General features: G+C 41.3%; 2 protein-coding genes across 2 annotated transcripts in view; both read right to left on the bottom strand.

Annotated features, from left to right (window-relative positions):
- Positions 1-6466: 6466 nt before the first annotated feature.
- On the bottom strand, positions 6467-7759 carry LOC139407611 (C2 calcium-dependent domain-containing protein 4C-like). The gene has a single exon (XM_071151440.1). The coding sequence runs from the start codon at positions 7757-7759 to the stop codon at positions 6521-6523; it is 1239 nt and encodes a 412-aa protein (XP_071007541.1). The 3' UTR covers positions 6467-6520.
- Positions 7760-19660: 11901 nt separating this feature from the next.
- LOC139406551 (ubiquitin-conjugating enzyme E2 R2-like) overlaps positions 19661-24567 on the bottom strand; it is a 35486-nt gene continuing 30579 nt past the window's right edge. Inside the window, exons 4-5 of the mRNA XM_071149253.1 lie at positions 22617-22751; positions 19661-22421 (exon numbers count right to left, since the gene is read on the bottom strand). Coding sequence (XP_071005354.1) covers positions 22199-22421; positions 22617-22751 — 358 coding nt within the window. The 3' untranslated portion in view covers positions 19661-22198. The remainder of the gene's footprint in view (positions 22422-22616; positions 22752-24567) is intronic.

The raw sequence follows: 24567 nt of genomic DNA on the forward strand, positions 1-24567 counted from the left end.
GAAATAGCCTTCATTTCTCAGAACAAGAATAGACTGACGAGTTTCAGAGGAAAGTTTTGTTTCTGGACATTTTGAGCCTGTAATCAAACCCACAAATGCTGATGCTCCAGACACTCAACTAGTCTAAAGAAGTTGTATTGCTTCTTTCTAAGTGACCCCAAACTTTTGAATGGTATTGTATATACAGTGCCTTGCGAAAGTATTCGGCCCCCTTGAACTTTGCGACCTTTTGCCACATTTCAGGCTTCAAACATAAAGATATAAAACTGTATTTTTTTGTGAAGAATCAACAACAAGTGGGACACAATCATGAAGTGGAACGACATTTATTGGATATTTCAAACTTTTTTAACAAATCAAAAACTGAAAAATTGGGCGTGCAAAATTATTCAGCCCCTTTACTTTCAGTGCAGCAAACTCTCTCCAGAAGTTCAGTGAGGATCTCTGAATGATCCAATGTTGACCTAAATGACTAATGATGATAAATACAATCCACCTGTGTGTAATCAAGTCTCCGTATAAATGCACCTGCACTGTGATAGTCTCAGAGGTCCGTTAAAAGCGCAGAGAGCATCATGAAGAACAAGGAACACGCCAGGCAGGTCCGAGATACTGTTGTGAAGAAGTTTAAAGCCGGATTTGGATACAAAAAGATTTCCCAAGCTTTAAACATCCCAAGGAGCACTGTGCAAGCGATAATATTGAAATGGAAGGAGTATCAGACCACTGCAAATCTACCAAGACCTGGCCGTCCCTCTAAACTTTCAGCTCATACAAGGAGAAGACTGATCAGAGATGCAGCCAAGAGGCCCATGATCACTCTGGATGAACTGCAGAGATCTGCAGCTGAGGTGGGAGACTCTGTCCATTGCACAAATCTGGCCTTTATGGAAGAGTGGCAAGAAGAAAGCCATTTCTTAAAGATATCCATAAAAAGTGTTGTTTAAAGTTTGCCACAAGCCACCTGGGAGACACACCAAACATGTGGAAGAAGGTGCTCTGGTCAGATGAAACCAAAATTGAACTTTTTGGCAACAATGCAAAACGTTATGTTTGGCGTAAAAGCAACACAGCTGAACACACCATCCCCACTGTCAAACATGGTGGTGGCAGCATCATGGTTTGGGCCTGCTTTTCTTCAGCAGGGACAGGGAAGATGGTTAAAATTGATGGGAAGATGGATGGAGCCAAATACAGGACCATTCTGGAAGAAAACCTGATGGAGTCTGCAAAAGACCTGAGACTGGGACGGAGATTTGTCTTCCAACAAGACAATGATCCAAAACATAAAGCAACATCTACAATGGAATGGTTCAAAAATAAACATATCCAGGTGTTAGAATGGCCAAGTCAAAGTCCAGACCTGAATCCAATCGAGAATCTGTGGAAAGAACTGAAAACTGCTGTTCACAAATGCTCTCCATCCAACCTCACTGAGCTCGAGCTGTTTTGCAAGGAGGAATGGGAAAAAATGTCAGTCTCTCGATGTGCAAAACTGATAGAGACATACCCCAAGCGACTTACAGCTGTAATTGCAGCAAAAGGTGGCGCTACAAAGTATTAACTTAAGGGGGCTGAATAATTTTGCACGCCCAATTTTTCAGTTTTTGATTTGTTAAAAAAAGTTTGAAATATCCAATAAATGTCGTTCCACTTCATGATTGTGTCCCACTTGTTGTTGATTCTTCACAAAAAAATACAGTTTTATATCTTTATGTTTGAAGCCTGAAATGTGGCAAAAGGTCGCAAAGTTCAAGGGGGCCGAATACTTTCGCAAGGCACTTTATATATATATATCCATATATTTATTATTTCCCTTAGATATAGGACAGACACTTCAAAACCTTATTCCTTATGATTTATCTTTTTACTGTCTATTTTGCCATTTATGAATATGTTATTCAATGCGTTTCTATGGGCAATAGCAGTAAAGGCCAAATTCAATGTTTTATCAAATATTTTGATTTTCTTTTTTGGGGATACCTAAAGGGGTCCTAAAATTCAAAATCAAATAGCTAAACGATCCATGGAATGATCATCTTAAAACAATTTAGCCAACGGCTTAGATTTTTAGAGGTTAATGAGGAACCTGACCACTTGTCGGATAATACCTTAAGAAAGTTCACACTCACAGGACAGTATAACAAAATGTGAAATACTTCTTAGTGATTATAATTTGAACTTAAACTGCCATCAGAGGAGATCAGATAAGGAGTTATTGGACACATATTACAGCTGCGAAGCATATGTTGATAAGATACGGGACACTACAGACTGAGTTTCCTTGGCACAATCCAGGATCTAATTGACTCCATGAGTTCATGTGATAAAGAGCTGACAGTGGGTGACTGCAGTAATTGGACTGACCCTTAGACACTGTAGAGAGGATTGCTGCTTTAATGACTGCTGCTTCATCAGAACCTGCTCTGATTAGGTGCCCTACTGATTCACACAGAAGACATATTCTTAGGCAGAGGTGTACAATTATGTGGAGATAATGGAGCCATGTGCCTTTGGGACTCTAAAATCATTATTAGTAATGTATTCTCTGAACTCTTATTCTGACTAGCACACTAAGGGCTCTATTCAATCAGTATCACTGAATCGTTATAGATTGCACGCTAGGAATGGCAAGGTAATTTCCGATTGAGCCGACATACGCAGCGTTTACCGTGAACGCAGTCTCCGCTAACACGGGAACATTGCTTTTAACTTTCAATCACACTGTAAAGCTGAATTTCCGCAATACCAATTGAATAGAGCCCTAATATGAGAATCACTGTTGTATCAGATCTGATGATTAACACAATGTGAGGTCACTGCTATAGCGCTGATTTGTATAATGTCATTATGTCAACAAAGTAGTAATGATGACATGAAGAATCTACAATAAATTTGCTTTTAATCAAGGCATTTCATAGTCATACATAGGCCTATATCAACACAGTTTGAGGAACAGTCAGGAAAACCCACAGGTGTCCATTACTAATGACATCATAGTATAAAATACATAAGTACTCACACCAACAATAACAATACAGTAGATAGAAACTAACTAGCATCCATCATTTATCTAACACCTTGAGATAACAATTAAAGAATTTGGCATCAAGTATGACGGATTGGCACTTGTTTCATTTTCTTGAGAAACAGAACAAGTTCAGCATATTAAACATCTTCTCTCCACTGCAGAAATTAGATCACTGAAATAAATATCCTCCCCACTTTCATTATTTCGCATAAGCAGTCTTCCGAGTTTAATTTTAAAAAATTGACAGTCAGACCTTTTTAGCTTGTGTAATTAAATAGCCATTTAGCACAGAATAACGAGGAAGGATTTCCGAACACCAACAGCTAGCTAATTGTAAAGTTCATTCTGGCAATCCCTCAGAGACTTAAATCAAGGTTGGCAATCAAATTGGCTAACTGTGTATCTAATGCATCAAGCAGAGGTCTAATTCTAAAAAGCAAGTCCATACTATGATGGCAAACCCATTTAAAGTGGCTATATACATTATACATCTGCAGGTTTTCTGCACCCCCAATAGAGGTGTTGGGCTTCCCCATAACAAACAGAGAAAAACACACATCTTAGAGGATAGTGGGTATTCCTCCACTGTTAGAAATCAGGTGCTCAGATCTAAAATCACTGTATTCATTTGATACATGACTGCATGTATAAAACATATATTTATCCATTATTTAGCTGACAGTAAGCCCTCCCACTGGCATCCCACAAAACAACACACCTGGGCACCATAAGCAGCCTAGTTAGTAAGATATATATATTTACAGTGTATTCAACCAGGATAATTAACCCTGTGGTTGGTATAGAAGATAATCAGCAAGGAGATCTGGCCTACAGTATTTAAAGCACTTCAAATCATAGCATAATTGAAAACACAGTCATGAGGAGAAAGTTAATTGAATCCATTTTAAATTTTTGCTGATCTTTTTTTACATGTTTTAATTGCGTATCTAACCTGTTGAGTGAGATAGCTTCCAGCACAGTTTTCATTTCTCAGGAGAATTATTCCTGGTTCAAATGTACATTGGGCTGTCTTTTTAAATACAGATGTAAGATCTTAATTTGATAACTCTTTCGTTGCTGAGAATTTTTCTGCACAGTAGGAAATGCAAACTTGTCGTGTATTTGAGTTTTAAAAAGGATTCTAAAGATTGCAATTTCCAATTGGAAAATTCAGACTTGATTTGCCCTAACGAAAAATGTATCAAAGCCCACAACAATGTTCATTAATTATAATCCACATAATAATTCACATTTCCTGCTGCCACAGGATTATTTTACTACTGTAGAAAACTGGCTCAAATTAAAATCCTACATCTGTAGATGAGAAACAAGAAAAGACAATCAATTACAAAAATAGTTGGCAATCCCCAAAATACACTACTCACTTTTTGATTTAATTAAATTTTCATCATAAAAGCACTTAGGCTACATTTTGACCCCAGCCTACTACAATGAAGTATTATAAAATCTACTGACAATATTTTAGTTTTTTAGTCATGCCAATGTAATCCAAAGAAGGGATTGGTTACAACTCAGTGAGCACGCACCCATGTACAGCAGGCATAGCATGAGCATTGAGCACACACAGATGAATCATTTAATAGTATCGTAGCAGATTTCAGATTTTCCACAATAACAAAATCCTCACAGTTAGAGCCAAACAAAGTTATATAAAGTATAAGCTTGGAGAAAAGCAATGGTATTGTAGAGAACTCTATTGTATCGTCTAGGTTAAAACATGACAGGGAATGTAACTCACAAAAATAATGGCTATTTTCTGTAAAATAGTCATGTTTGACATGATTAAATGACTCCATATCTCAAAGATGAATGTGTGTGGTGACCCTTTAACCATCTGCAGAAACAACCTCTGCTTCTTTCCTCTGTCTCCTTCTTGAAATTGCAATCAGATCAGATGTATTGTAATTCATTTTAAAGGACAGCAGAGCACATGCAGAGAGTAGAAGGCTATCCTTCATGTCAAATAATGTTTACTGTAAATATTTTTTATTGTAAATGTTTTTCCTTTCTCAGTCCTCTGGCCTAGTGGCTTGTCAGGAGTGGAAAACACAGGTCACCATCATAATAATGAAGTCAGCAAATTATAAGGTTTTCAGGGTCAGATGGCTGCTAATCATTCACTCTCCAGCAGTACACAATTTACAAAGTCATAATGTTGTAAAAGTATGTGGAGACCCCTTCAAATTAGTGGATTCGGCTATTTCAGCCACACCCGTTGCTGACGTGTATAAAATCAAGTTTGCAGCAACAGTTTGGGGAAGGCCCTTTCCTGTTTCAGCATCACAATACCCACATGCACAAAGCGAGGTCCATACAGAAATGGTTTGTTGAGATCAGTGTGGAAGAACTTGACTGGCCTGCACAGAGCACTGACCTCAACCCCATCGAACAGCTTTGGGATGAATTGGAACGCCAACTGCGAGCCAGGCCTAATCGCCCAACATCAGTGCCCAACCTCACTAATGGCTGAATGGAAGCAAATCCCTGCAGAAATGTTCCAACATCTAGTGGAAAGCCTTACCAGAAGAGTGGAGGCTGTTATAGCAGCAAAGGGGGGACCAACTCCATATTAATGCCCATGATTTTGGAATGAGATGTTTGACGAGTAGGTGTCCATATACTCTTGGTCATGCAGTATACATCATACTGAAGCATATGTCTTATACAAATACAACATCTATGTATAAAATTATGTTCAACACCTTTGAATAATGTCACACTCTTTAAAATGTAATGCATACACCCTCCCCCCTCCCTCTGTCACTCTCTCTTTCTGTCTATCTATCACTCTTGGTAAGGCTTGTGGGCGTTATGAAACTGAAGTACAAACTGCTAACATATCACTGCATTTACATATTCATGCCAAGCGCTAGGGAAGCAGACGGTGACGTCTGATCTCTATTCTCCAGGTTTTGGACATTGTGGTCACATAACAGACTGGCCTTCCTTCCGGTAGTAGGCTACTGTGGATCGCAACAACAATAAGGATCAAAGGATAATTTGCACATCAAGTTATAGTGGCAACATCAAAGACGCCCTGATCCATAAAAGCATTGTAGTGCTGAATAAAAACTGAATCATAGAGACTCGCATCCTGTATTGTCTGAGTCACATGTAATTGCAACCATGCGACATTCAACGTTGAGATCAAGAGAGTACAAAAAGTGAGTCCCTCAAACGAGCAGGTGTTTTTTGACCTGTGCCATATTCGATTGTCCACCACATGATTTACAAGTTGGGCTGTGCAGGGCTTCAGGTTCAGGGAATAGAAGGTTGAGGAGGTGACCAGCTAAGAGTTAAACTGCTAGACCAGACCAGACATTGACTTCCTTTCAGACAGTTCTATGTGAATACAGGGAAGACCAAGCAAACATCTAACCCCAGTTACATATCTTTTTTCACGCACATTATCATTCATAGTCTCATTCTGTGTTAGTCAGAGTACTATTCTGCATCGTCAGGACAGACCTAGAGGCCATGGAGCAGCTTCCCCAGAGGGATCTCTTTCTCCCCCAGCAGAGTGTCTCTCTTCAGGCTGGTGCCCTTATTCACCACCTTGATCTTCACTGCTAGGTTCTTCACCTGCACTGAGGTCACAGAGTCAAAGAAGAAGTCCTCGTTGAACACAGGATTTCGGCTGTTCTTGATGATAGTGCTCCGCTGTTTCTGCAGCTTGCCAGGGTTGAGGTACAGTGACACGCAGCAGTTGATGCTCTTAATGTCGTACATCTTGTCGTAGAGCTCTTCGGCAGCCAGAATACGAATGCGCAGGCGGGCTGTGCCAGCATCGTAGTCGGCGCTGAGCCTCACCCTGCCGCCCTTGTGTAGGTTGACGGTGTGCTCCCGGTCCGACGGCCCACCGCCATGGAGTGAAGAGGAGTGGAGCCGCCGCAGCACATTGGGACTGGGCTCGGTTGAGCTGCACTCGTCTGTGGACAAGGAGCTGTGGCGGGCAAACGTCCTCTTGGCTTTCACCACCTTTGCCTGTGTCTCGTGGGTGAAGACTTTGAGCAGCGAGGCAGAGCGGGAGAGAAGTGGGGAGTTGAAGGGAGAGGACTCAGCCGAGGAACAGGTATCACTCTCCCCTCCACTAAAGTAGCGGTATGGGTTGTGAGAGGCGTTGAAGTCAGGGGGGTTGAGGTGGTTGCATTCGCTAACGCTGCTCTTCCCCTTCCTCTGGGAGTTGGGAGAGGTCAGGGGGCTGGTCTGGTCACAGTGGAAAAGGGACTCCTTGCGGCGGGTGTGGGGGCTCTCCATCAAAGTGGCAAAACCATAGGAAGTCTGGGTCTTGGGGACGTAGGGCAGTGACATAGCGGTCTGAGACTGAGGATCAGCGTTGGTGTCCCCTGCCACCATGTCATCAGCGCTCTCTATCTGGATAATGTGACGGTTGGCGGCCCTCAACAGGTTCTTGGTGTCCCCAGCTAGCTTGGCAACCAGACGCGGGCTGCGAGGGCTGCTGATTTTCTTACTGCCAATGGTCTGCTCAGAGGCCGAGGGCCGCAGCCCCTCCTTCGGCTTGACGACGTCCAGGGTCTCAGGCTCTGGGGGGCAGCAGACCAGCTTGGGGGGAATGAAAAAGTCAGGGATCTTATCAGGGGTGAGGACGTTGCTGTAGACTGGAGTATTGCTGTCCTTGACCCCATTCTCCCCCCGCCGGAGAACAGTGGTCTCTACTGACCCACGGATCTTGTCCAGAACCCACATTATCCCACTGGGCTTCACCAGGTGGGATACAAGGGTGTTTCTCTGTCTGGAGGCAAAAGCACAAACATGGCAGCAGTTATGAAATACATGAATTAACACACTGAGTAAATCACATTACAACTGTTGCTATATCTGTGTAAGAAATGGTTAACTGAATCTAAAAACGATGAAATCAATTAAATTGACCCCAATGTGTCAAGTGTATACTTAAGCAGTAAGGCCTGAGGGGGTGTGGTATATGGCCAATATACCACGGCTAAGGGCTGTTCTTAAGCACTACTGTGTGGTTCCAGCCCTGAATGCTAATTGGCTGAAAGCTGTGGTATATCAGACAGTATACCACGGGTAAGACAAAACATTTATTTTTACAGCTCTAATTACTTTGGTAACCAGTTTATAATAGCAATAAGGCACCTTGGGGTTTGTGATATAAGGCCAATATACCATGGCTAAGGGCTGTGACCTAGCACTCTGCATTGTGTCGTACATAAGAACAGCCCTTAGCTGTGGTATATTGGCCATATATCACACCACCCTCGTGCCTTATTGCTTAATTATAGAGGTGTTGAATAAAAAAAATATTTAGCAGCCTAAATAAGAGGTACAGTTGAAGTCAGAAGTTTACATACACTTAGGTTGGAGTCACTAAAACTCAAGTCATTTGGCAAGTCAGTTTTCCAACAATTGTTTACAGACAGATTGTTTCACTTATAATTCACTGTATCACAATTCCAGTGGGTCAGAAGTTTACATACACTAAGTTGACTGTGCCTTTAAAAATTCCAGAAAATGATGTCATGGCTTTAGAAGCTTCCGATTGGCTAATTGACATAATTTGAGTCAATTGGAGGTGTACCTGTGGATGTATTTCAAGGCCTACCTTCAAACTCAGTGCCTCTTTGCTTGACATCATGGGAAAATCAAAAGAAATGAGCCAAGATCTCAGAGAGTCTGGTTCATCCTATCCTTGGGAGCAATTTCCAAACGCCTGAAGGTACCACGTTCATCTGTACAAACAATAGTATGTAAGTATAAACACCATGGGACTACGCAGCCATTATACTGCTCAGAAAGGAGACGCGTTCTGTCTTCTAGAGATGAACGTACTTTGGTGCGAAAAGTGCAAATCAATCACAGAACAACAGCAAAGGACCTTGTGAAGATGCTGGAGGAAACAGGTACAAAAGTATCTATATCCACAGTAAAACGAGTCCTATATCGACATAACCTGAAAGGCTGCGCAATAAGGAAGAAGCCACTGCTCCAAAACCACAATAAAAAAGCCAGACTACGGTTTGCAAATGCAAATGGGGACAAAGATCGTACTTTTTGGAGAAATGTCCTCTGGTCTGATGAAACAAAAATAGAACTGTTTAGTCAAGGTGACCATCATTCTGCTTGGAGGAAAAAGGGGGATGCTTGCAAGCCGAAGAACACCATCCCAACCGTGAAGGACAGGGGTGGCAGCATCATGTTGTGGGGGTGCTTTGTTGCAGGAGGGACTGGTGCACTTCGCAAAATAGATGGCTTCATAAGGATGTACAATTATGTGGATTTATTGAAGAAACATCTCAAGACCTCAGACAGGAAGTTAAAGCTTGGTCGCAAATGGGTCTTCCAAATGGACAATGACCCCAAGTATACTTCCAAAGTTATGGCAAAATGGCTTAAGGACAACAAAGTCAAGGTATTGGAGTGGCCATCACAAATCCCTGACTTCAATCCTATAAAACATTTGTGGGCAGAACTGAAAAGGCGTGTGCGAGCAAGGAGGCCTACAAACCTGACTCATTTACACCAGTTCTGTGAGGAGGAATGGGCCAAAATTCACCCACCTTATTGTGGGAAGCTTGTGGAAGGCTACCCAAAATGTTTGATCCAAGTTAAACAATTTAAAGGCAATGCTACCAAATACTAATTGAGTGTATGTAAACTTCTGACCCACTGGGAATGTGGCGAAAGAAATAAAAGCTGAAATAAATCATTCTCTCTACTATTGTTCTGACATTTCACATTCTTCAAATAAAGTAGTGATCCTAACTGACCTAAGACAGGGCATTTTTACTAGGATTAAATGTCAGGAATTGTGAAAACCTGAGTTTAAATGTATTTGGCTAAGGTGTATGTAAACTTCCGACTTCAACTGTATGTAAAGAATCAGGGTGATGGCCCAAAAAAGTGACACTTTTTTTCTTCTTCACTGAAACATGGAAAAAATCCCTGCTAGGGGGAAATGCAGGTTTTAACTAATTAAACAACCAAGAATATGATCTACATGATCAGTCTATGTGTAAAATAAAGTGGTTCATGTGAACCTAACTTACAGCTAAAAAATTTAAAGAAAGCAATCCAATGTTATTTGTTGCCTAGACTTCACTGCAAATGACACTCAAGTCTTGAGAAAAAAACAATACCCTAATATTGTAGTTATCCGTGACAATCTTTATAATAAAACGCTTGTGACCACACACATAAATGGGAGAAAAAAACACACTTTGGAAAAAAACATCTTAAAGTAGAATGAAACAAACAGGCTTTCTATTTTTACTCTATTATAGTGGCCACTATAGACATCGATCAAGTGCACAAAGCTACATGTGGGCAAAAATAACGTTCACTGAGTAAAACAATATATAATCCCCCCTCACTCACACATGCTACTGTCAAGTTCAACACAACAAAAACAATATCTTCGGAGTACACTGCACATTATTACATTGTACACTTTATGCCTGTGGACATCTGTTCTACAATGTGCCAGCAAAAGCGAGAAAGAGGGAAAGTGTGTGGTTTTCTTTTCACATCTATAGTGGCATCCAGTTTAAACCAGGCCCAGCTCCAGCTCCACTTGCTTAATAACAAGCAACGCCTCATTTCCACCTAATTCTCTCAATCTGAAAATGAACCACATACTGTATAGGGAAACATGAGTTAACAGATAGTGGTTAGTTCGTTAGCTAGTTAACATTTCACACAGATTTCCAGGGTCCAGTAAGCAACTAACGCGTTATAACTTGAGGAACAGTTTTGTGCCGAAAATCTCCCCCCTGCCAGAATCCCCCTCCCCCTTCGTGTGAACGCGCACGCACTCAATTCTTCATTGCTGCAATTTGCCTGCTAGTTGAGATTACTGATCACGTTAGGCTGCGTCTCATTTTATATTTTATGTCGGTTTGGTCTCGGGGAGGAGCAAGTAATGTCTGCAGTTTTCGGTTTGGCTATTTGTTTCAAGTGTATTAGTCTATAAATACATCTCTTTGCCAAAATTCGTCATCTCTCCATGTCTTATTCAACAGGTAGTTGTTCTGAAATGTTTATTGCTTCCCTAAATTTTACTCCCCCCCTCCCCTTCTAATTTCCTTAATTTTGTGGCTAGAGTCAAATACTTTCTGTGGCACACATCAGAGTCAAATACTTTCTATAGAGCAGGCAGATGGGAGATTTTCGGCACAACAACGGCAAGGTGTCGTATACCAGTTAATACTATATAGAATTGGTTAAGTTAGTAATGTTAGCTAATTTGATGTTGTAACGTTAGCTAGCTGTCTACGTTATTAGCAAGCTAATTTTCACACCATGAACTCAATTATTTGATCAGATAAATTGGCTAATGTTGCTCAACATTTCTCTGGCTAGCTAACGGAGAATTCAACCCAGCTAGCAAGATACTTAACAATGCTAATACCTGTTCCACCACACTTTCTCCCTCACCTCAAACTTTCCAAACGACAGTAATTTTTCGCTTACACGAATCACGCAGGTCACCTATTTTGGATTCAAAACGCCGAATTTCGCCGAAAGGTGACTAGTTTGCATCCCTGAAATAATACATGCAATGTTAGCACATGATTTATTTACAAAGGCTAAGAAAACACTTATTTGTACTCATACAGTAGTACATTCATACGTTGTCTAGGTAGCAGTGAGTATATATCAACATGCTGCACAGCATATTGCTCCTGTGGAATAATAAAGACTGCTGCATTAGTCAGAATAACACATGTAGCCTTCACTCATTATTTTTTCAATAGAGTACATTTATTCATCTTAGAACCACTGTTAAGTTAGTTGAGGTTTGAATGGGTTCGTTTTAAAATGTTACGTAACAATAAACACCCTTAATAAGCACATTGAAATCCACTTTCTTAACAGTCATGGTATTCTATTGTATTGTATTCCGTTAAGTTACATTTAACTGACATGTTGTGCATATTAACTACGATATGGAAGATAGGACAAAAGTATAGGCTAAAGGTCTGGTCTGTGATGAATTTGCACAAGCTTGAATTTATAATAACTCTGCCTTTATAGAGAATCAAGACGGATCTCCTTAGATTTTAGCAAAACGTGGTGCACTGGAAGAAAGTCAATGTATTATTTAAAAAGTAAATATTGTAGTAGTTTACATTAGCCTATGCCTATCTTAACGCGGAAATAAAGTGCAACAAGTGAAAATTAGAAGTTTATATGCTCTCGGTGCCGAAATATATTTCATTATGCGCTCTTGAGTGAGACAAATATTCAATTTTAGACAACGGTTGAATTCAGCTTAATAAACTTACTGAAGACGTGGAGGCTGCTTTGTCGAATTGATTCTTCCGTAACAGGTGTTTTCTCCCGCCTCCTCTGGATCGCGCACTGTTTGCAGAACTATATAGTCTCCTTCGCACCCTAGAGATCGACTTGCGCTAGATGGAATAATATGATGCTTTTTATACACTCTCCCGGGCGATGTTGGGTGCCAACCAATAAGAGAAAATGATGAGATCCTCAAGAGAGCCAGTCACAATCACTGAAGCTCATGAATTAGTCAGGAGATACACTCTTACAGGACGTGTTTACATGATATATATGAAGGAATCAACAGGCTTTAAGCACACAAGTTTAGACATGAGTATAAACTTATTAAGTTGTTCTTGTTGTGTTTAGATCGCATCATGCAGAAAGTGGCATCAATAATTGGCCAGTTGATCATCCCTCATGAGTAATTACCCTATGTGGTTAGTGTGAAGAGTGACCATTAATTTATTTGATGGAGACAAATACAATTAAAACAACAATCTATATCAGATACACTGCAACATCAAATAGTTTGCACCAATTTCCAGCATCAGTCAAAACCATATAGGCTTTAAAATAAAAAATATGATACACCGGTGGAAAAGATAAGGAAAAACATACAGCAAAATGTCATCTTACAGTTTTTTCGATCCGTTTTTCACTTTCTGTATAATGCAGACATTTCCAGTGATTTAGAGTTCCAGACATTGGGCAAGTGCTGTTTCACATATTGGAACTCTCAATGGAACATGATTTGACATTGCCAAATATGTTTAGACATTTATTGGGATATAGGCTACTGTATACCTACAGCAGCAGAACGTGAACTCAGTGGAGCATATCCCAGTGCAGCTGGCTGTATGATTTAATTTACAGATGTTTGGTCCTTCTTCAGGTTTAGATCAACCCATCTGTTTCCCTGGAAACCTTGCCTCAGCAACAAATAGATTTTCTGTGTCTAAAAATGGGAGGAAGAAGACTCTTTAGAAAAGATCAGGTGGATGATGGCGAAGGCACATAGGCCCACAAATTGTTTTATCAAAGAATCTAGGTTTGAGCGCAGCACAATATCCTGACCAAAATGTCAGTGACTTGCTGCTACAGACACTTTTCATAAACATTTCAGTTTGACCTTTTCTATTGCATTTTTCACATTTTTCACTTAGTTGTCAGTTTATTTTCTGAAAAGGCCTTGCAACTGTTAGAGGTGCCACTCTGTGGCCCATGAATTGTGTTGTGAAATACAATGAACATTTCATCAGCATGTCATTTATTCTCCCAAAATATAACCATTGCTTCTATTCTTCCTTACCTGTTTGTGAGAGGTATAGCCAGACACACAGACACCTATGGAAACCTACAGGCACCTCATTGCTCCTGGGGCAGACGATGCCCTTTATCTGTCCCGCACCTAATTGAATTAGGTGCTGACACACAAACAGGAGGCCCTATAGTAAATTAAAAATCGGATTAGACTTTAATTGGAATTGTCAGTCTCTTTAACCATAACACACCTGACGCTTTAACAGAGACACTGAAGAGACAGAACTTAAGGCTGTGGGTAGGTAGACTGGCCTTATGACAAACACAGTCTTAACTTTGACACTTCATGACTCAACCTGTTCTGAAGAGGTAAACACATGTACACTCTAAAAATAAAAGGTTCCTGGAGGATGTTTCAGGGGTTTTCAAATTGAAACTGTGGGGGAACCCACAGTTCTTCAAATTACCCCTTTTAATGGATCCTCAAAGAACCTTTTGGGGCTAATATCTGAACTACCCCCTCCCCTGTTATTATTATTATGATCTGCGTAACATACCAATACCAAGTATTATTATGAATAATAATAATATGCATAAAAATAACAATAACAATATTTTAGTTGTCAGTGTTTATGATTTTAGTGGCAAAGCAGAATTAAAAAATCAAAATACGAGGTAAACTCCCAACAGAGCCCCAAGTCCAATGGGTATATCCTCTGGCGTGTTGATGTTAATGTTCTCTGTATCCATAGCCAGAATAATTTTTCAGTGCATGGTGATCAAATAGGTTTTCTGTTATATTCAGAGATGTCGGGAGGGTAAAGTCTGTGAATTAAAAAAAAAATGTAATTATACTGATGATTAACAAAACATGCACACAACAGTATTCATACCTTGGTTTTTGTGGTAAATGTGAATGAAAAAAAACTGTTTTGATAATGGTTTTCATACATATACCTTGTCCATAATGTAGAGGCCTATGGGATATTCATTGAAGAGGTAAGGAAGGAGGATGGTAAATGTGATCTGCATAACATACCAATACCAATTGACATACTGTACCTTTGTATGCGTTCTCGTCTGTATACCTGCAGACAGATACAAAAATTAGTCATCTGCACCCAATACAGATAACCTTCAACATATTCTTATAGCCTACATATTGTTACCACTTTGTTGATTGATATCCATTGAATTGTGTCCATTTTCTGTCATAGAAAGATTTTCACAAATATGAAAAGATAGATAGTATCATCAGAAAACAATATACATTTTGATCATACAAGGGACAAACCTTACCTTACATTGAGGAGATCTTTACATTTTTCAGTTAAGTGCCTGCACCTGCTATCCTTTCAAATTCAAATCCAAATTTTTCAGTTGGGCAGTCAGGTTCCTGCAAGAACCCCCACCAACTAAGGATTTTCCTCGATGAACCCCACCTCCTATGGGGTTCTTGGAAGAACCTTTTGGGGGCGGATTTCAGTGCCAAGAACCCTATGGTTCTTCAAAGAACTTTGAGGATCGTAGGAGAACTGTTGAACCCCTAACTTTCAGAGCATATAGGATGACAAACATCTTAGCTTTTGACTATCATTGTATGCTTTGCTGCAACCATGTCAAACCGTTACAGTCCACTGCCAGTGTAATTTTTTATGACATAACCCAGCTAATTTATTATGGATTGCAGAACTCTTACCCAGTCACTTGGTAAAACACAGTTTAAGGTCCTTGAGATGATCACAGTCTTGTGTACAGCAATCTGATTTTCATGCAAATATTCTAAAATCCACATCAAAACAATATGCACATTTTCCAACCAGAGATGTTTCCATCAAATTGACTTGTTGCAAATAAAAGGCTGTGCGTGATGACGTAGGGTACAGAAAATACTGTATATTTTTGCGTTTAAATTACCAATACACGTTAAATATTTTTTTCCCCAACTCAACTGATGGCTTTCTCACAAAAAACGGTTGCGTTATATAGTGTGTGCCACTGATATTATGCGCTCTAGCCAACAGCACTCATACTGTATTTTCATCTGTAGCCTAAAAAAACGCATGTTTTCCCAACGAGTCGTAGTGGGAGGACCACGTAACATGTCATCGCGTGACTCCCAAGTTTACTTCGAATTGATGGTTATATATATATATATATATATATATATATATATATATATATATATATATATATATATATCGTTTCCACCGACATTTCTCGCATAATACATTTTGTCGAAGCACAGCACTTGTTGTTAAAGTTTGTGTGCTGCATAGAGGACGGCTCCATTCACCCTCACAGACGGACACAACGGCTGGGGAGTCAACAGAGGCATTACACGTCACACAGTCCATTTTTATGATTTTTATTGTTGTTACCATATCTCTCTCTCTTCCCCATCTCCATTAATTGCCTTTGAGAACAAGCTTTGCATATCCCGACATACAGTAAGGCAAGACGTTTCCCCCTGCCACCCACAACACACAGGCACATGTACACGCACACACACGTCAGACTTATATAATTAACACACACAGAAACACAATATGGAAGGAGCACTTTTCACCTCTCCAATCTGTGACAGTTCATTTCATATGAGGAAAGGACTGACACACGGACCACCACCCACCAGGCCCTACTCTTCTCCCTCCAGTCTAACAGCCGGACTATGGTATAGAGCTGTGATTCAGGGCCTCTCATATGGAGCTCTGTAGCAGTCAGCCATTGAGAGGTGAGAACATATGACTCACAAGGACCAGACCTCCGTCCAGTCACATACAGGGCAGAGCGCAGGTCCGGTGTGGGTGAGTGAGTGGGGGACACTGCAGGGTGGAGAGTGTGTCGCTGGGGAATAGGAGTGATCTGAGAAGACAAAGATGAGCTAAGGCTGAGAAAAAGTGGTCATGATAACTATAGTCTGAAGTACAAAGTGATGGTGATACTGAGGCACAGGTGCTGGTGTCTTTGCTACTCTGACATCAGAGGAAAGAGAGTTGTGATTCATTGGATTGTGGCAGATGAAAAACACATTGATGTGAAATGGGTCATCTCCACCAGGGGGTTCTAAGACTTCAAAATGCAAAAAGTCTGTCTGCCAGTCATGTGACTCATGTCTCTCTGTGTGTGTGTGTGTGTTCTTAAGTTAGGATATGGTCCAACTGGTCCATTTGATCTCTAATCAGACAAGGATGGGGTCTTCTCCCTCGATGCCCAACATATGAGGTAGCCTTTGCAATGACATAGAACCATCAAATAATCAAACTGAAACGGTTTGATGTTTCAATTTACTATTTCCGTACACATTATTTTGGTGTTGCCCACACTACTGCAATAGGAGCCATTTTCTAAGTGAAAGAGAACCACCTGACAACCATTATTTTACATTTGTATATTATTGAACCTTTATTTCACTAGGCAAGTTATGATATGACTATGGTGGAAAGTTAAGGTCAATTGTCTGTAACATTTACTGTTGAATGTAAAGCAGTTTCACTGGGTCAGCAGATTGAAACCATGTGTAAACAGACACTAGTTATCTACTCCCCACTGTTATCTACTCCAGATTCTAGGGAAAGGTAATGTAATGCTGCCCCCTTGAGGAATGAAAACACCAACCTAATAAGAGTTATTTACAGAACCAACATACATTCTCTTCTTACAAGGCTATTGTTTGAAGAACCATGTTAGTTTATCGCTCATCCATTTTCGGCATGAAGGCATGTTTGAAAAGCTTAGCTAATGAGAGCATCAGGAAATCCTATAGGTCACCACCACTCTATCTTTCAGGGTAACTGCAGGGTACGGATCTCATCTTCAACTTTTCTTCTTGGTTCCAAGTAGAACATCTACTTAATTTTTTTCCGATAGAAATAACATTCTCCATGAACTGTAATCTACACATTGAGAAGAGATATTGAGAAGAGCTAGGCAAATTAATAAGCCATTTGGATATATAAATACATTTTACCTTATGATTGCTGAACAGGTGAAAACAGTCATTTGGCAGCAAACTGAAGCATATGAACATCACAAGAGGTTGATGGTACCTTAATTGTGGAGAATAGGCTTGTGGTAAATGGCTGGAGCAGAATCAATGTAATGGTACCAAATACATCAAACATGGTTTCCATTCGCTCTGTTCCAGCCATTGTGATGAGCCATCTTCCCCTCAGCAGCCTGATCAACATATCACTGATCAACATGTCACCTTTTCCACATTGAAGTTCATTAAATGCTGGCCTTATAACTTGGGATGAAATGTGGAGACCCAAGCTATCGACTTCTGTAGTCATGCGGATATGATGGTACTGAGCCAAACCTACTGAGTTAATTTCATACTGGGCATAGACGTCAATTCAACGTGTATTGCTCGTTGGTTCAACGTAATTTAATTGAAATGACATGGAAACAACATTGATTACGCTATCTGTAGCCACTGTCAGTTATACCCACATACTGTACTTTTATAACTGTCACCGACTTCAGTATTAGTTTCCTTACATTTTGCATCATTCCATTACATTGTGAGTTTATCTTTCTTTCCTCTGTCACGTTCGTGTGGTTGTTCCTGAGGATCTCTAGCAATAGTGGATCATACGCCAAAAGTATGTGGACAACCCTTTAAATTAGTGGATTCGATTATATCAGACACACCCTTTGCTGACAAGTGTCATATGATTCCACCTTTCGAACAAGTTAGTTCATCAAATTTCTGCCCTGTGAGAGCTGCCCCAACCAACTGTACGTGCTGTTATTGTGAAGTGGAAACGTCTAGGAGCAATAATGTCTCAACCGCAAAGTGGTAAGCCACACAAGCTCACAAAACACTAAGGCCGATTGCTGAAGCGCGTAAAAATAATCTGTCCTTGTTTGCAACACTCACTAGCAAGTTCCAAACTTCCTCTGGAAGCAACTTCAGCACAATAACTGTTTGTCGGGAGCTTCATGAAATGTGTTTCCATGGCCGAGCAGCCGCACACAAGCCTAAGATCATCATGCGCAATGCCAAGCGTTGGCACGCCGCCATTGGACTCTGGAGCAGTGGAAACGCATTCTCTGGAGTGACCATCTGTCAGTTTGACGGACGAACCTGGCTATGGCAGATGCCAGGAGAACGCTACCTGCCCCAATGCATAGTGCCGTCTGTAAAGTTTGGTGGAGGAGGAATAATGGTCTGGGGCTGTTTTTCATGGTTCAGGCTAGACCCCTTAGTTACAGTGAAATCAAATCTTAACGCTACAGCATACAATTACATTCTAGACGATTCTGTGCTTCCAACTTTGTGGCAACAGTTTGGGGAAGGACCTTTCCTGTTTCAGCATGACAATGTCACTGTGGAAAAATCACGGTCCATACAGAAATGATTTGTTAAGATCGGTGTGGAAGAACTTGACTGGCCTGCACAGAGCCCTGAACTCAACCCCATCTAACACCTTTGGGACGAATTGGAACGCCGACTGCGAGCCAGGCCTAATCGCCCAACATCAGTGCCTGACCTCACTAATGCTCATGGCTGAATGGAAGAACGTCCCTACAGAAATGTTCCAACATCTAGTGGAAAGCCTTCACAGAAGAATGGAGGCTGTTATAGCAGCAAAGGTGGGACCAACTCCATATTAATGCCCATGATTTTGGAATGAAATGTTCAAAGAGCAGGTGTTCACATACTTTTGGTGTATCTGATATGCCATACTCTTTTTGGCCAGACAGCATCAGATACATGGGCAACAGAGGCAGTATTATTAGCAGCACCTGACTTTTTACTTACGAAATGTGTTAGCTTGGGTCATTTTTCTGTTAAAATCAAATCTTTCTTTCTTATTATTTTCTCAGTCCTGCGCTGATTGTAGCATGGGGAGCATCAAGCGGAGAAATTATTTTATTATTTTTTGCCCAGCTCAGGCCTTGATGTGAGGCCTGAGGCAATTTCCACTACAGCCTAATAGTAAGTCTGCCACTGCCTATGAGAATAGTAAGCAAAACAGTCTTACCTCAGTTATCCCTGAGTGATACATCCCCATGGTGTCTGTAAGGGAACACATAGAGAATGTAATAAATAAATGCTATGACACACAATGTGTTCTTAATGATTTATTAACAGTTGCCACATCCCCAACTCTAAAGGTGACTGCATGGTACAGATCTTAACTTTCCTTATCCACTCTGGGGTCACCTGACCTCTGACATCACAAGGGGTCCATAACTGAGCCAGTGGCTTCATTCTCTACATTCAACACTCAGGATAAGAGTGAGTAGAGGAATAACAGTCTTACCTCAAGAGTTATCCCTGAGTCATAAATTCCCACAGTGTCTAAGAGAAAATAGGGATGAATAAATAGACAGTTCAGAATCTTATTCAAATGATTGTTAGTCAATTAAAATATATTAATAGACCATAAAAAGGATAACTAAGTTCTCATCTGTTAGAATACAATCATTCACTCCTGGTCTAAGAAACATCTCAACACTCTAATAAAGATCTTTATTTAGGTTTTAAATAGATGTACAAAACATTAGAAAAGAAAATACAAACAAGAACAAAAATACATCAAATTATCGTTGAAATCTCCACATGTGCATATTAATATCAAGGTAAAGATTATAAACAGTCTTTGAAGCAGAGGTGATAGGTTTGGGGGACCAGCGTTGAGGAGAACAGTTGTCCACACACACACACACAATGTGGTCAGATTCACTCTGAAAAAGTTGGTGGTTTTGTTTTCCTGAGGAATTTTGGTAACAGCCGGGGGTCCCTTGCTGATGCTGCCACCAAAAAAATGTCTATAGATGGGAAGGTAGCACATTAGGAGGGAAATTACATGATAAAATCGGCAGCTTCACAAAATTCCAATTGCCCCAAACATTACAGTAAAACAAAATGGGGGTTATTCACATAACATCTGTATATGGTGAATGTAAAACAGTTCTATGAATCCATGATGATTGGATTGATGTGTACATGCTTCATACTCAAGATGTTAACACAACATAAAAAGTATGAGTGTCCAGTAATCACCTGTTTTTCTCTATTGGAAAACATAGAATACCTGACTGTTTCTGTATCGAAAACAAACGGGTGGTAAAATGTACTGATAAGTCCAGTGAATAACCCCCATGACATGGTGTTTAAAACAAAAAGGCTGAGAATCATTGCACTTGGTACATGTAAGGGGGAAAAAATATAGTTGCTAACACCTTAAGTCTGAAGTAAAAGACTACATCAAAAAAACCAAAAGGGGAGCCCTCGGCCCATTCTCAATCATCACAGTGTTTCCCAACCGCACTATGCCGAGCCTGATACCACCCAACATGCTAGTGGGTTGGCTGTTTGACCTGTCCCTAAAATATACTACTGACCTCCCTATCCACATCCCTAGCATCAGCTGGGAAATGCATTTTTCATCTCTAAAACTTAGCATCAAGTAGTCATGTTGTAACAATGAATGAACACTACTGAAACAACAGAAATGTGGGGTGGTGTGAATACTGTTCAATAGTTTGTATTTAGTCAATGTGTAAAATCCTGTGTGATGGAGCTACTCGTTTTACGAGCACTTCTAGTCATGTGAAATGTTTGGGGAAGTGACTGACTGAGGATGTAATCTAAACAAATCAGCTAATTCAAGATGGCTGCTGTGCGAGGCCATCACTGTTGCACAGACTTGCCAGAGGGAGGTGTCTAACTCACTTCTCTCTGCAAAGCATTCCTGCACTACATTTGAATAAAATAATGAACCACCAAAACACCCATATAGACACACATTGAGACACTATCCCTCACTCCCATCTTTAAATGAGCTGGTGGCTGGTGAGGAATTACATGAGATGAAAGCACGTGGTGTTGGACTTGTGAAAAAGCATGTGGTGGTGATAAGCGTTAGGAGCTGTGTTTAACTCGGTTGTTCAGGCCATGGGTAAAGACACCGAGCTCAGACCACTGCCACTTAACATACCATAACAAATGTGTATGAAAGGGTGCAAAGGTCTCCGAAAGAGTACATCAGTATTATAACAGCAACCATCTGTAATACACCCATCTCATCATTACAGGCCATCAATTCATTCAGTAAGACTTGGCTTTTGAGCTAAGTTGACCTGAGGCAGACAGGTGAAATGTCAGGGTCCCCAAGAGTGAAATGTCAGGGTCCCCTAGCCTCAGCTAGCCTCGTGTGCCAGGGAGGCTGGCTTCACACGGCTGTCAACCAGGTGAGAGGTCACACAGCTAAGATGACCATCACTAGCTCAGGCCTGCCTGCCTCTGTCTGGGTACAGACACTCTACGGGAGACAGAGGCCTTACTCAAAACTTTCAAAAGCAAGTGGTAATTGAGAATTGAGTGGCTTCGCCATGAAGAGCAAACCATGTGAATAATATGTAGGTCTAACATTATCTCTCTAACACTCCACTGACCAACAGAAAAATAAAAACACCAGAAACAAATGGACAAACTAACTCCGTAGCTTTTAAACGCATCTGAGTTTAACGTGCAGGTGTGGCTGCACTGCTGTGGGGGGGGGGGATCTGTAAGGGTGTATACACGAAGGGTGGAGTATGAGTTCAGTTTAAGGGGGGTGTGGTGACAGGGGGGTGAGGAAGGGATGGGGAGGCGGGTCGTCAGGAATCCTCGGTTCCCGAGTCATCTTCGTCGTAGCAGCAGTCCTCGCCATCTTCCTCGTCTTCGTCCTCCAAGTCCTCATCGTCATAGTAATCATCGTAGAAGAGGTTGGAGCCCTCGTCTGGGGGTGGGGCACGGGTCCGGACGCAGTACTCTGCCAGGGTGGTTGGCACCTTCACACCGTCCCGCTCAGCATCCGCTTTGGTGGCGTGGACCTGTTTCCTGTTAAGAGAGACAGCGGAGCGACAAAGGGTGAACTGTGGAAGTGGTACAGGGTATACCTGATGGTTTGATTGTACCCTGTTCTCACCCTTGATGTGTCCATGGGTGCGCATGTGTCCACCTAACTGATGATCTCGTCACTCTTTCTGTGCCTGGCCATCATCTGTGTGTGTGTGTGATTGTATGTGTGCCCACCTGATAATCTCTGTGAACTCTCTGTCCTTGCCCTTGCTGTCCCTCCACTTGCGGTACATGACGGAGGCGTCCACATTGGCTGGGGAGGATGTGTTAGGCTCGTTGAGCAGAGAGATGACACTCAGAAGGATCGTCCTGAGGGAGGGAGGGAGAGAGAAGAAATGGAGAAAGAGAAAGGGAGAGTGAAGGAGGAAGGGAGAGTGATAGTGAAGAAACAGAGAAAAAAGAGTGGTCATGAGCTCCTGAGTTCTGAAAATAAATTGAATTAAAAGTTGGATAAATATGGAAAAACTTGGATTTTTTCATAAAGACTTATACAGGATACTACCCTCTACATCAAAAGCTTAAATCCAAATTCCACACCTAAAACCTTGATTTTGGACAGAATTACCTGAATGGATTATTACTATGAAGGACTACCAGGAAAAAACTTCTAACAAACCAAAATCTGCAGAATTAACAGCAGAAACCTGAAAATTCCATCCAACACAAGAATGAGTGAGTTTTGTTCAGTCTGAACCTCCTTCTGAAGTCAAAAAGTAAAAGACTATTTCTAGGTCATTTTGTTATATAAAGCTTAGTAAACAAGACTACTAAGATACCAAGACTGGCTGCACTCCGGACTGAGGTGAGAGAACTTGAGGAGGGAGAGGAACAGCTAACAGCAGTGAAGGAGGAGGGAGGGGAACAGCTAACAGCGGTGGAGGAAGAGGGAGAGGAACACACGGCATAGCTAACAGCAGTGAAGGATGTGGTGAGAAAGCTAAGGTGTGACAGAGAGCAGGACACTCCCCCAGAGAAACCAGCAGAACAGCCCACCTCAAACTCGGACCACAATGGGACAGGGAAAACAGAAACCCACCAACCCAACAGACCCCACCCCCTCCTAACAGCCCCCCTGTCCCCAAGCCACAATTCACACGGCCACAAACAACCTGATAGCCCAGCAGGAAAGGGTGGCCACAGCACTCAAGGGAGTGATTGAAAAAGCTTATTCCACTTTCCCCAATGCACAAGTGGTTATCCCCACCCTACTACCATGAAAAAACATTCACCTTGCCACCATACAGCGCGTGAATGCAAGCATTAACCGGGATTGTGCCTCAAAACCTAATGTTTACCTGGCCCACCACTCCACCCTGGACTTACACAGCCTTTACGACCAGGTCCACCTATAAAAGGCAGCAATTCCAACTTCTGCCAGGACCCTGAAGGACGTCACCCTCAACCACAGCCCAAGCATCTCACAAAGGAGCAACAGACAGCCCGCCCAGACCAGCGAGACACCCTCCAAATTTCTCAAAAAAGTACGATCTTTGTCCCCATGTGTAGTTGCAAACCGTAGTCTGGCTTTTTTAAAAATGGCAGTTTTGGAGCAGTGGCTTCTTCCTTGCTGAGCAGCCTTTCAGGTTATGTCGATATAGGACTCGTTTTACTGTGGATATAGATACATTTGTACCTGTTTCCTCCAGCATCGTCACAAGGTCCTTTGCTGTTGTTCTGGGATTGATTTGCACTTTTCGAACCAAAATACGTTCATTTTTAATGCATCTCCTTCATGAGCGGTATGACGGCTGCGTGGACCCATGGTGTTTATACTTGGGTACTATTGTTTGTACAGATGAACGTGGTACCTTCAGGCGTTTGGAAATTGCTCCCAAGGATGAACCAGACTTGTGGAGGTCTACAATTTTTTTTTCTGAGGTCTTGGCTGATTTCTTTTAATTTTCCCATGATGTCACTGGAATTGTGATAGTGAATTATAAGTGAAATAATCTGTCTGTAAACAATTGTTGGAAAAATTACTTGTGTCATGCACAAAGTAGATGTCCTATCCGACTTGCCAAAACTATAGTTTGTTAACAAGAAATTTGTGGAGTGGTTGAAAAACTAGTTTTAATGACTCCAACCTAAGTGTATGTAAACTTCCGACTTCAACTGTATATCCCCC

This window comes from Oncorhynchus clarkii, chromosome 4 (assembly GCF_045791955.1).
Source record: "Oncorhynchus clarkii lewisi isolate Uvic-CL-2024 chromosome 4, UVic_Ocla_1.0, whole genome shotgun sequence".
Taxonomy (NCBI): Eukaryota; Metazoa; Chordata; class Actinopteri; order Salmoniformes; family Salmonidae; genus Oncorhynchus; species Oncorhynchus clarkii.